Source organism: Chlorocebus sabaeus, chromosome 3 (assembly GCF_047675955.1).
Source record: "Chlorocebus sabaeus isolate Y175 chromosome 3, mChlSab1.0.hap1, whole genome shotgun sequence".
NCBI classification, from domain to species: Eukaryota; Metazoa; Chordata; class Mammalia; order Primates; family Cercopithecidae; genus Chlorocebus; species Chlorocebus sabaeus.
In genome coordinates this window covers 84,579,082-84,590,521 of record NC_132906.1, presented here as the reverse complement: position 1 = coordinate 84,590,521, position 11,440 = coordinate 84,579,082, and the positions used below count along the sequence as shown (strand labels likewise).

General features: G+C 41.1%; 1 protein-coding gene across 1 annotated transcript; it reads left to right on the top strand.

Moving 5' to 3' along the window:
* The first annotated feature begins 369 nt into the window (after positions 1 to 369).
* On the top strand, positions 370 to 10,495 carry METTL21C (methyltransferase 21C, AARS1 lysine). Its single transcript, XM_007960825.3, has 4 exons — positions 370 to 921; positions 4,358 to 4,509; positions 8,855 to 8,972; positions 9,494 to 10,495. Exons 1-4 carry the CDS (start codon positions 732 to 734, stop codon positions 9,886 to 9,888), a joined length of 855 nt encoding a protein of 284 aa, XP_007959016.1. The 5' UTR covers positions 370 to 731; the 3' UTR covers positions 9,889 to 10,495.
* The last annotated feature ends 945 nt before the right edge of the window (positions 10,496 to 11,440 follow it).

Here is an 11,440-nt window from a genome sequence, read left to right as displayed (position 1 = left end):
AGGCATCATATTTTAGGACCAATCAATGATCCCAATAGCTAGGTCTCTTGTTCTGGACCAGGTACCATTTCCTGCACTTTAATAATCACGTTCGCGCTTCTGTTTCTCACAGCAGCCTTAGGAGGTAGGCAGATATTATGATCGCCTTTTCGCTGATGAGGAAATGGGCCCTGAGGGACTGAGTGAGTTGTCCAGTGTTAGAGAGGGAGCCAAGTCGAGCTCCTGGCACCGGTCCCAGTGCTTTCTACTGTCTTGCAATAGAGCCTCAGAGGAAAGCAGAGCAGCCTTGTGTTGGCTCCAAATCCCAGCTTCTAATCCATGATGTCATTAACCCCAGAATCCACACGTACCCCCAGTGGTATGCAAGTCTGGACAGATTTTGTGATTCAATTCCAGAAGTTATTAGAGATACAGTATGGAGTTCCAGAACTTAGTGATGGGCTACAGTATTTGGAGTGGGGAGGAGGATGGCAAAGAATAACTTTTCAAAAGAACAAGAACTTGCTGTAGGCCCCTGAGCAACATAAAACTGGTTTTCAGGCCAAAGCTGCTGTTTTGGCATTTCTTCACGCACATAGATTCAGTAACGCTGAATGGTTTCTCTGCATCTTGCTCTGCAAAGCCAGGATAACAGCTCCTTGGGTGGCTGCTTTGCTCACTCAGGGAACTAAGTTGAAAAGCAGGCGTTCTTTTCAGCTAAGATAAACTACACCTTTCGGAGCCCTTCGGGAATGTCTTGGGCTGAGCAACTCGGGCCTTGTCCAGCTTTTTCCTCTCAGCAGGTTCCGGCTATGGACGTGTGTCTGAGCTCCGCGCAGCAGCCTGGGCACCGGGGGGAAGGACTGAGCTCCCCAGGTGGCTGGTTAGAGGCTGAGAAGAAGGGGGCTTCGCAGAAAGACAGCACCGGGGGAGCCCTAGAAGGTAATCTCCTTCTTCACCACTTCAACAGTTGTCCTCAGTTGCTTTCCTGGCGATGACATATTCAAGTAAATTTCAGTGACAAGAATTTCCGTTTCCTTTTAACACTAGATTTTTTACTATAATGAAGCTTAGCAGAAAAGTGCTGTTTTGCAATCATAAACATAATTCCTGTTTTTTCATTATTTACTTTTAAAAGTAATTCCTGTTTTTTCATTATTTACTCACCAAAGTTCACACATTTGTTTTTATTGCATGTATAGATTTAAGCTTGCTATATTTTTGTAACAAGAACTTAAAAGAAGAAAAAAAAATCTAGGTTCGTTTCTGCTTTTCCCCAAAATACATTCTTGGCAGCTTTGTCATATAGCGAATCTTTAGGAATCAAACTGTATTTTCCCATTAGGACAATGTAACAGTTTAGGGTTACATTTCTGGGCATGGATTCAGTTGTAAATAAATAATAGACATAACAAATAATATAATAAAAGCCAAGAGGTAGCATTTACAGTGTTTATAATTAAAGGTGGTAAAAAATACATCCCAATTCTAATAAATGAGAATGTTGTCTATTTTTACTGAATTGTTTACATAAAAATGCAACTCTACCTTATCTGAAAATCTGATCTCTCTAAAACTATCCGAATAGCACAGATAGAATAAATGAAAATACTTCAGGTGTAATAAACATACATTTCTTTATTGTTGTAGAACCTCACAGGGTCTTATGAGAGAATACATGTATGTCTATGTTTCCTTGCAATGTTGATTGGAAAAGTGTAGCTGTCAAGCTTAATATTTGTCAGTTTATTTACCTGTGAAATGATGAGCCATTCAAAATCAGCCTACTTACTCTTCCTAGTCTCTAGAGAAAAATAAGTCCCCAGATGCTGACATATGGGAGGAGGGACAGGCATGGCCTGGATGAGAGTGGGGCAGGGCAGGGAAGCAGCAGGGGCTGGTACAGGTCCCTGATACTCTGAGCCACCACCCAGCAGTGTGCTGGTGATGGCTTGTACTGGCACCTGAATTTCAGTAATTTTTTTGTAGCTGGTTGTTATATATAACCATCATTGAAATTTAAGTTAGAATCTTATTATTAAATAGATTATATTAAAGACAAAGGATATTAAAGACAAAGGTATATTAAAAGCGAAGCTGATAAATACTCAAAAGTCATCATCAATTATTCTATTCCCTCTTCCTAATATCTGTGCTCTCGAGGGTAATCGTGTCTATGGTGTCTGTGCGGTAGGAACACTACACAGTGGCGAGGTACTGCACGTCTTTCCCCAGCGACGTCATGCTGCTTCTCTGAAATTGGCACAGTGGGAGTATCCACTCCAGAGCCATAGTCCAAACCTGTCAATCAGCGCTTCTTCCCCTCTTGCCGAACTGGTTATTAAACGTTAATCACCCTATTCTTCGGCCTTCTTCCTGTCCCTGAACCAGAATTCAGAGTCAGTCTCTCAGTTCTGTGTGGTAGGAGCTGGGATTCTGTTAGATGGCGGTGGCTTCCCAAAAGAGGTGGGGAGAGCTACAGGGCTCCCTCCTTTTCCTACAACCTCCCTACAGCCTCCTACCAGGGCAGGTGACAACAAAGGACAAGGGCTCAGGACTGAATTGGCTACCTTTATTAGAGGGGTCTCGCAAGTTCACGGAGGTCGCAGGTTTCTGGAAGCTCACCTTTTTTGTCAGGGCAGAGAATTCTCCTTCAAAGTGGTAGAACATACTAAATCAAAGTCCCAGGCGAAAACAACACTGTGAAGGGCTGAAGGCACCCGTGATGCTAATTTACAAACGAGTCACTTCATTCCCGTTTTTTTTCAGTGTGCTGCACACTGATACTTTTGTAATATACCACAAAAAAACAAATTTCTAGATAAATTAAATGAAAATATACAGAGACATAGAAAATACAAGCTCCGCGTTTTGTTCGTGGATTCAACAGACATGGTCAAATGGTTGTGACTGTCTCTAAAGGCTCACTCCAAATCCCTCTACTTACTGTGGAGCTGTTACTGGCATTTGCAGAGCAGTGGCATGGAACTGTTCCAGTGTGTATGCAATGAGTGACACCTGAAACACCCAGAGGCCCTGCCCCTGACCTGAGGGATGCCCTGCTGACCAGGTTTCTCCCAAGACCCACTTCCCTTTGCCTCGTATTCACCACCTCCTGCCTTCCACCTTGAGTGCCTATTTCAGATTAAAACACTTCCAATGTTCACCGGCTGCCTCCTCTACCTTTGTCCAAAGCCCATATTTTACCTCCTGTTAAACATTTTACCGTCATATCCCAGGCCACAAAGGCAGGTTTCGTGCAAACAAAACTGACCTTCCTCCCCGCCAGTCTCCGCATTGTTAATTCTTTCCCACCGCTGGGACCAACACCTTTTCCTCTGCTCCTGATCCTTCTTCTGCACACTTTGACTCACTGCTCTTTTTATTCCCAAACACTCTGGAAAACCTGCAAACACTTGTGATCCCTTGGTGTCGGCCCGATCAGGTGCTCTTTTCCTCTCATTTTATATGTCATTTGAGAGCTGCTAGCGTGGGTCATGGGTTTAAAGGAGTATTTAAAGCAATAGTAACTTAATAGCCAGAGCTCAGTTGACATCCTCCCCCAGGATGTGGGGCTGGCTGGGCTTGGGTGGCTTCTACCATTTGAGCAGCAATTGTAGGAAAGATTGAAGGAACACGCTCCAGCCAACATGTGGGAATGTTACTTCACTTCAAGACCTAAAAATAGGCAGGTCTGGCTGGGCGCGGTGGCTCACGCCTGTAATCCCAGCACTTTGGGAGGCCAGGGCATGTGGATCATGAGGTCAGGAGTTTAAGACTAGCCTGACCAACATGGTGAAACACTGTATCTACTAAAAATACAAAGATTGGCTGGGTGTGGTGGTGCACGCCTGTAATCCCAGTTACTCAGGAGGCTGAGGCAGGAGAATCGCTTGAACCCGAGAGGTGGAGGTTGTGGTGAGCTGAGATTATGCCACTGCACTCCAGCCTGGGCAACAGAGTGAGACTCTGTCTCAAAAAGGGGGGGAAAAAGGGCAGGTTTGTGTTTACCTAGTTCCTCTGTATCCAGACAGCTCATTTGTGCAATTTTGCTGGTAAATTCGCCATTTTTCCATCAGCAAAACATATGGTGGGGACGGATCCACACCTCTTCTGTCCTCCCTCCCCTAAATAAAGGGCCCAGAGCATTCTTTGGCATTTTGTCATGTGATAAAAATGTCACATCCAAATTTCATGTCCCCGTCATCCCATATAATTCAATTTTGTGCCAATTTGCAGGCGTTCTCCTCGATAGCATCATCCCCTGTGTTTATGGAAAGGTCGCTCAATCTAATGCCGTCTTAGCAGTTGTACCAAGTGTGTCTTTGCACTGGATTTTAACAAATCATGAACTCCAGTTTATTTTTCTACTTCACAGAATCCAACAGGATAGAACCGTCTCTTCACAGCCTCCAGAAATTTGTTCCTACAGATTACGCCAGCTACACTCAGGAGCATTATCGGTTTGCAGGAAAGGAGATTGTCATCCAGGAATCCATAGAGAGTTACGGAGCGGTGGTGTGGCCAGGGGTGAGAGAAGTGTCACGTTTGTGATGTCAGGATTTCTGGAGATAACAATTCCGTACTTCTGAGTTGCCTTGGACAATTTGTCAAGTTCCTTCATATCCTGTGCTGCTCAATTTGAGGTTCAATTTATCGCCCCCTGGGGGGTGTTGGTGGTGTGCTTGGGATCAGCAAAAACAGTATTTCTTTCAGAAACACTGGTTTTACTTTAAGCTCTGTTTCTTGAAACATTATTTTTATATTAAACAAACTCAGCTATATGAGGAAGTGAATGCAAAACATAAATTGTTAAGAAAAAATCCAGGGATTTAGAGTTTAGATTTTGCAGTGGGCATCTCCGAGACATGACCGTCGACCCTCAGACATTCATCTCTCTCTGTCTCTCTCTCTCTCTCTTTAAATTTTGAGGTGGAGTCTCACTGTCGTCCAGGCTGGAGTGCAGTGGCACGATCTCGGCTCACTGCAACCTCCACCTCCTGGGTTCACGCAATTCTCCTGCCTCAGCCTCCCGAGTAGCTGGGACTACAGGTGCGTGCCACCACGCCCGGCTAATTTTTGTATTTTTAGTAGAGATGGGGTTTCACCATATTGGCTAAGCTGGTTTCCAACTCCTGACCTCAAGTGATCCGCCCGCCTCGGCCTCCCAAAGTGCTGGAATTGCAAGTGTGAGCCACTGCGCCTGGTCGCCAGCCGTTCATCTCTTTTCCATTGGGGGCTGTGCCGGTAGGGACGTTTGGAAGCATGACTTTGTGGCATGTTACCCCTGTCGCAGCCCTGAGAGGATGGCGCTGAAATGGGGGCAGTCCTCTGGATTTTGAGTCAGAAAAGCTGCTGTTTCCGGGCTGGGTGGGCACAAATGTTCACTTCACCTCCATTTGCCTTCATTTCCATGTTTAAAACCTAGGGCGTTGATAATGTCTACAGCACTCCTGACATGGTTGTCAGAATTGTGAGAATTAATTTCAGGTTGTGAGATTAAATGAAGTCCTAGTGTAAGCTCAAATGAGCTGTCCTCATTAAAGTAATATTCTTGCCACCTTCAGCTGAGGAAATGGGGATGCAGGCCCATCTGCTGGCGTGGTAAAGCTCCCGACTGGGGTGCAGGGCAGAGCCAAGTTGGGCAGTGGCCCTCGGAGCTCACGCTGTCGCTTTTCCCACTGCAGACGTTGTCAGCTTAGAAAGGCTCCAGATCAGAATTCCTCAATCTGCAGTCTTGTTAAAATGCAGATTCTGATTCAGGAGTTCCAGGGTGGGGCACATTTCTTACACATTGCCGGGTGATGTGTAGCTGCTGGGCCAGGGCCGCCACACTGAGTAGTCCTGGTTAGTGGTTCCATAGGGCTCCCTCAGGTCATCTGGTGATGACACAGGATGGGGAGAAGGGTAGCCAAAGGGCTCCAGGCTCTTAGGGTGTCGACCTTCACTCACTCCCAAACAGGGAGCTCTATTTTTACACCTTATGCATATAATTTCCTTCAACCAAAGGCTTCTCTTTACCTTAAAAACAAGTTTGAAAATCATCAAACTACTCACAGCTTCCTATTGTAACACATTTGGCAAACAGACGACAGCAGTGGTGTAGCGATAAAGTGGTGTAGTAAGAGATCAGAGGCCGGGCATGTGGCTTACGCCATAGTCCCAGCACTTGGGGAAGCTGAGGCAAGAGGATTGCTTGAGCTCAGGAGTTTGAGCCCAGCCTGGGCAACATAGTGAGACCCCATCTCTCTTTTTAAAAAATAATAAAAACAAAGAGATCAGAAATTGAAAAAAGACTATTTGTCCACCTGACTGTTTTATTCTGAACAAGGTATCATTCATGCACCAAACACTAGCCTCTCACGAAACCTGTTTCCTGAAAGCTGCATAAGAAGGGTATCTAGAGTGGGATGGCACCCTTTTCCTGTGCGACTTCAGGTGCAACTCTGTGAAAAGATCCCTTCGGAGTTTGCTAACAGGACTAGCGGCTGGGGGAAATGTTTACAATGTCAAAAGACATAGCCGTTCCCGAGAAAAGCTTGGTCTCCAGATGACACCCTGGGGTCAGCCCCTCACAGAGCAGGGCACCAGGAAGGATGCCTGCAGCCATCTCCAGGAAGTTTCTCAGAGCTGTCCTCTGAATGGCTCTAGGTGACACTCTCTTCCTGATATTGACCTCCTCCCCCCCAGCCCCCACTGCAAATACTACTCTTCTTTCCTTAAGGACCAAAGAACTGCTTTCTTTAAAACTTCCCTTCTAGACTCTGGAGCTCCTTGCAGTGTGCTGCGGTTGGTGCTGTTTATGTCACACCCATGTTGCTATTTCACCCACCACCCTGGCCTTCCACACCAGCTGGCTTCTCCCCAGCCCCATGAAGTCGGCCCTGACTCCTCGGCAGCTCTGTGGTGATCCCTCTCCCCTCAACCTGCTGTACGCTTCCTCTACAGCACTTACCTCCCCAGAATGCAGTTTGTAATTGTCTGACATGGCCCCCAAGACCCACTAGTGAGTTCCCAGACAGTAGAGATGACTGCGTCATATTCATCTTTGCTTGTGGCAGTTCAATATGAACAGATGAAGACGAAATGGAGTGACACACAGGATCAGGTTGGCTACTCAACCTACCACTGGTAATCCTAAGAGTGACACGTCTCAAATCATCCTGGTTGCCCCCACTCCAAACTGGGCCCCGAATAGAAAGTAGAGTCCAGAGGAAGATGGGGGCATATTGTTAGCTAGGGCCTAAATGTGTAAGTAAATCATAGAGTTCATTATTTTTTTAAATCTCAGTGTTCACATTCCTCACTCTAGGTTATTTATACTAAAATTTAAGTAACTTTGTCATTTCTTCTCATAACTCTTCCTAATCTCTCCAATCCAGGGCCACTGCTGGTTGATTCCTCATGGCCATAAATGTAAACACCTCAGCAATCAATGCAAATCAAATACCCTTTACTCTTTGTGGAAAGGTTAGAGGAAGGTGGAGGCAGAAGAGAATGAATAAAGAAGAAAGGGATGTTTGATTTCCTGTATAAAAAACTAACAATATTTAGTTATATATTGTTATATATATAACTAAACGTTGATATATAAAACATTTTATATGTATTATATATAAAATGTAGTTATATATTGTTATATATATAAATGTTGATATATAAAACATTTTACATGTGTTATATATAAAATTTAGTTATATATTGTTATATACACAACTAAATGTTGATATTTATATATTATATATAAAATTTAGTTATCTATTGATATATAACTAAATGTTGATATAGAAAACATTTAATATATAATATATAAAATTTAGTTATATATATTGTTATATATAACTAAATGTTGATATATAAAATTTTATATATATTATACATAAGATTGTTATACATTTTTATATATATAACTAAATGTTGATATATAAAACCTTTTATATATATTATATATAAAATTTATATATTATATATAACTAAACATTGATATATAAAACATTTTATGTATTATATATAAAATTTAGTTATATATTGTTACATATATAACTGTTGATATATAAAACATTTTATACTATACATAAAACTTATATATTGTTATGTATATAACCACATGTTGATACATAAAACATTTTTAAAAATCTCCTTGCTACTACTCAAAGTGGGTCCACGGGCCAGCAGATGAGCCTCATGTCAGGGCTTGTTTAGACGTGCAGGATCTTGAGTCCCACTCTCGACCTACTGAATGAGGATGTGCATCTTTAACAAGCTATCCAGGGGATCTTTTTGCACACTGAAGTCTGAGAAGCAATTTCTGAACAGTCTGTTTCTTAGAAGAACCACTTTTTAAAAAGTCACTAACCCGTTGTTCAATATGGCAAAGCGCTAGCCAACCTGAATTTTGGTAAAGGAGTCAGGAAAGAGGTGTGCAAGTTTATAAAATGACATTTAAAAAAAACTATTTCTATAATTTAAAAAACTGTCTTACAAGAAAGAATTCTAACATAAAACAACATTCTTAAAGCAGCTGGAGACCTATGATTAAACCAGTGGAAGAAGTTGCTGTTTTTTCAGCCCAACATTGCCCTGATTTGAAAGAGCTAAGCTGATCTACCATTCTTCCTATGCTTTGGAGATTGAGCAAATCTGATGGAGGCAATTTTAACAAATCTGTTTCCCCAGTTCCTTAGATGCAATTTATTATAACTTCTTTATTTCAGAGGTCTATATATGGCATTGAGTGTACATTTGGGTTCTGATGAATATAAACTGAACATATGTAATAACATGTCTTTTAGTATTTAAATTTGGGTGCCAGAAAGGGTTGCTACTGACATCCAACGTTCCAATGCCCACATGAAAAGTTATAATTATTTTTCAGGCTACGGCTTTGTGTCAGTATTTGGAGGAACATGCTGAGGAACTGAATTTCCAAGATGCAAAAATACTTGAAATTGGTGCTGGACCAGGCCTTGTTTCCATTGTGGCCAGTATTTTAGGTTTGTTTATTCCTGACCTACTATCCAGACCTTTACTGTAACAATAACAGCAAGTGCTTACTCTATGACAGGCTGTGGTTTAGGTGCCTGGCCCTGACTTCACTCAGTGACTCTCCCAAAAATGTCATGCAGCAGGAATTACTGCTGTTATCCACAGAGATAACTGAGTCTCAGAGAGGTTAATCAACTCCAATCAACCAGTTTCCATGGGACGAAGTTGAGTCCAGAGGCATGACTCAGTCTCTGTTGTCAATCTCGGGGGTGGGGTGAGGTGGGGGAGCTACTGACCTCAGGTGGCCAGGGAGGCTGCTCACCATCTTACAGTGCACAGGACAAGACCACCCACAAGGAAGAATTAGCCAGCCCACATTAGGTCAAATATGTCCAGCCCACCCACCAACAGAGCCAAGGCTAAGGAATCCAGTTGCTTCTTGTGTCTCTCCCTGTGTCTATGTACACTGTGGTTGCCCAGTTGCCCAGATGTTTCCAGGTCATTGTTGCAATTTTTCTTTCTCTCTTAGGAGCTCAAGTCACAGCAACAGATTTGCCTGATGTCCTGGGAAACCTTCAATACAATCTTTTAAAAAACACACTACGATGCACAGCACATCTGCCTGAAGTGAAAGAACTGGTATGGGGTGAAGACCTGGACAAAAACTTTCCCAAGTCAGCTTTTTACTATGATTATGTCCTAGCCTCAGACGTGGTCTACCATCACTACTTCCTGGACAAGCTGCTCACCACCATGGTGTACCTTTCTCAGCCAGGGACAGTGCTGCTTTGGGCAAACAAGTTCAGATTCAGCACTGACTATGAATTTTTAGATAAATTCAAGCAAGTTTTTGACACAACACTGTTGGCTGAATATCCAGAGTCATCAGTCAAACTTTTTAAGGGGATACTAAAATGGGACTAAATCTAACAAAATGCCTTTCACAACGTTAGTGTGTCTTTTGAGCGATGTGTTAGAAATTGCTTTGTTAATAAAGAGTTCTTTTATAGGATTGAGAAGGTAGTGCATAAAAACAACTTGTATACTTGGAAGTAATGTGACAATACTGCAGAAACTTTTTAAGATAACTTAAGATTATCTGGTTAATCTAAATATCTAAAAAGAATAACTATAAAAACATGAAAAGTAGCTTTGTTGGTTCCAACGAAGTTACATGTTTAATAAATCTTATATGGATAAATTAATAAGTGAATTTCTTCCCTATTTCTGCTATAGAGCATATGTTTAAACTTGTCAATATACTGCTGTCACATGCTTTTTGAAACTGGGCTTGACAGACTCACTATATCTTAGTTTGAAGACTCTACTTTTGCAGATTTTTAACTGCAGCAAAAAGAGGATATTGAATGATAGAAAACAGTTAATAGGCTTAAAGTTGATTGAAAGTGAAAAATAAAACTGCTGGAATAAGAACAATGTTGTCTTAAGAACTTCTTCATTTACAAAGACTCTCCCTCCGTGTCCATTATCTTAATAATTTCTAGTTAATTTCTATATTGTCTGCTTTTTTCACAGTAAGTATTTTAGGCTCTCCGGTCACATACTGTTCTACATCATTCATATATATATTATTATATATCTTTATTATTATGTATTATATATATTATTATATATTATTTTATATATATTATTATATATTATATATAATTTATATATATAATTTATTATATATATATAATTTAATATATATATAAAATATATATTATATATATTTGCTTTTACAACCATTTACGAAAAGGTAAGAACCTTCTTAGCCTGTACAAACAGGCAAGTTAGATTTGGTTCACAGCTCATAGTTTACCAATCCCTGGAACTGCAGGCAATCCACAGTGAAACTATTAGAATTTGTAAGAGTTTAGGCAAGGTTGCCAAATGTCAATAGTGAAAGCTCAACCTTATTTGTAAATTCTAACTACAGATAGTTAGAAAATGAAATTTAAATAAAGATACCACTTACAATTGCAATATTGAAGACTGAGGAATCAGTCTAACAAAAGATGGGCAAGAAGTTGATGCAAATTTTTCTAGTATTATCGAGACAAATTAAGATTAACATAGGTAAGTGGGGAGACATCAAGTTTATGCATTGGAAGACACTGTAAATATGTCAGTTTTCTCCAAATTGATCAACAGCTTATGTGAAATCATTGTAAAAATCTCAGTATACTTTCCTGTGGAATTTGTCAAGCTAAGTCTAAAATCATGTGAAAATAAAAAGGCCAAGAATCAAGGCACTCCTGAAGAACCTGGTGGGAAGATCTGCATCATAAGAAGTAGTACTTTAAAGAGGCAATAATTGAGACAGCAATTAGTATGATTTGCTAATATTAATACATATGGGTATTTCTTAAAGTGATCTTTAAATCTGCCTGTAAAACAAGAAGTATCTGTAAGTTTAAGGAACAAATGGGCATTCTAGCCATAATTACAAAGATTTGTCTCTATTTTCTCCTTT

Coding starts and splice junctions, on each gene's coding strand:
- METTL21C (XM_007960825.3), top strand. CDS start 732: ATGTCTTGGGCTGAGCAACTCGGGCCTTGTCCAGCTTTTTCCTCTCAG. Junction 4,510..8,854: donor GAGCGGTGGTGTGGCCAGGG/GTGAGAGAAGTG, acceptor ATTATTTTTCAG/GCTACGGCTTTGTGTCAGTA. Junction 8,973..9,493: donor CATTGTGGCCAGTATTTTAG/GTTTGTTTATTC, acceptor TTTCTCTCTTAG/GAGCTCAAGTCACAGCAACA.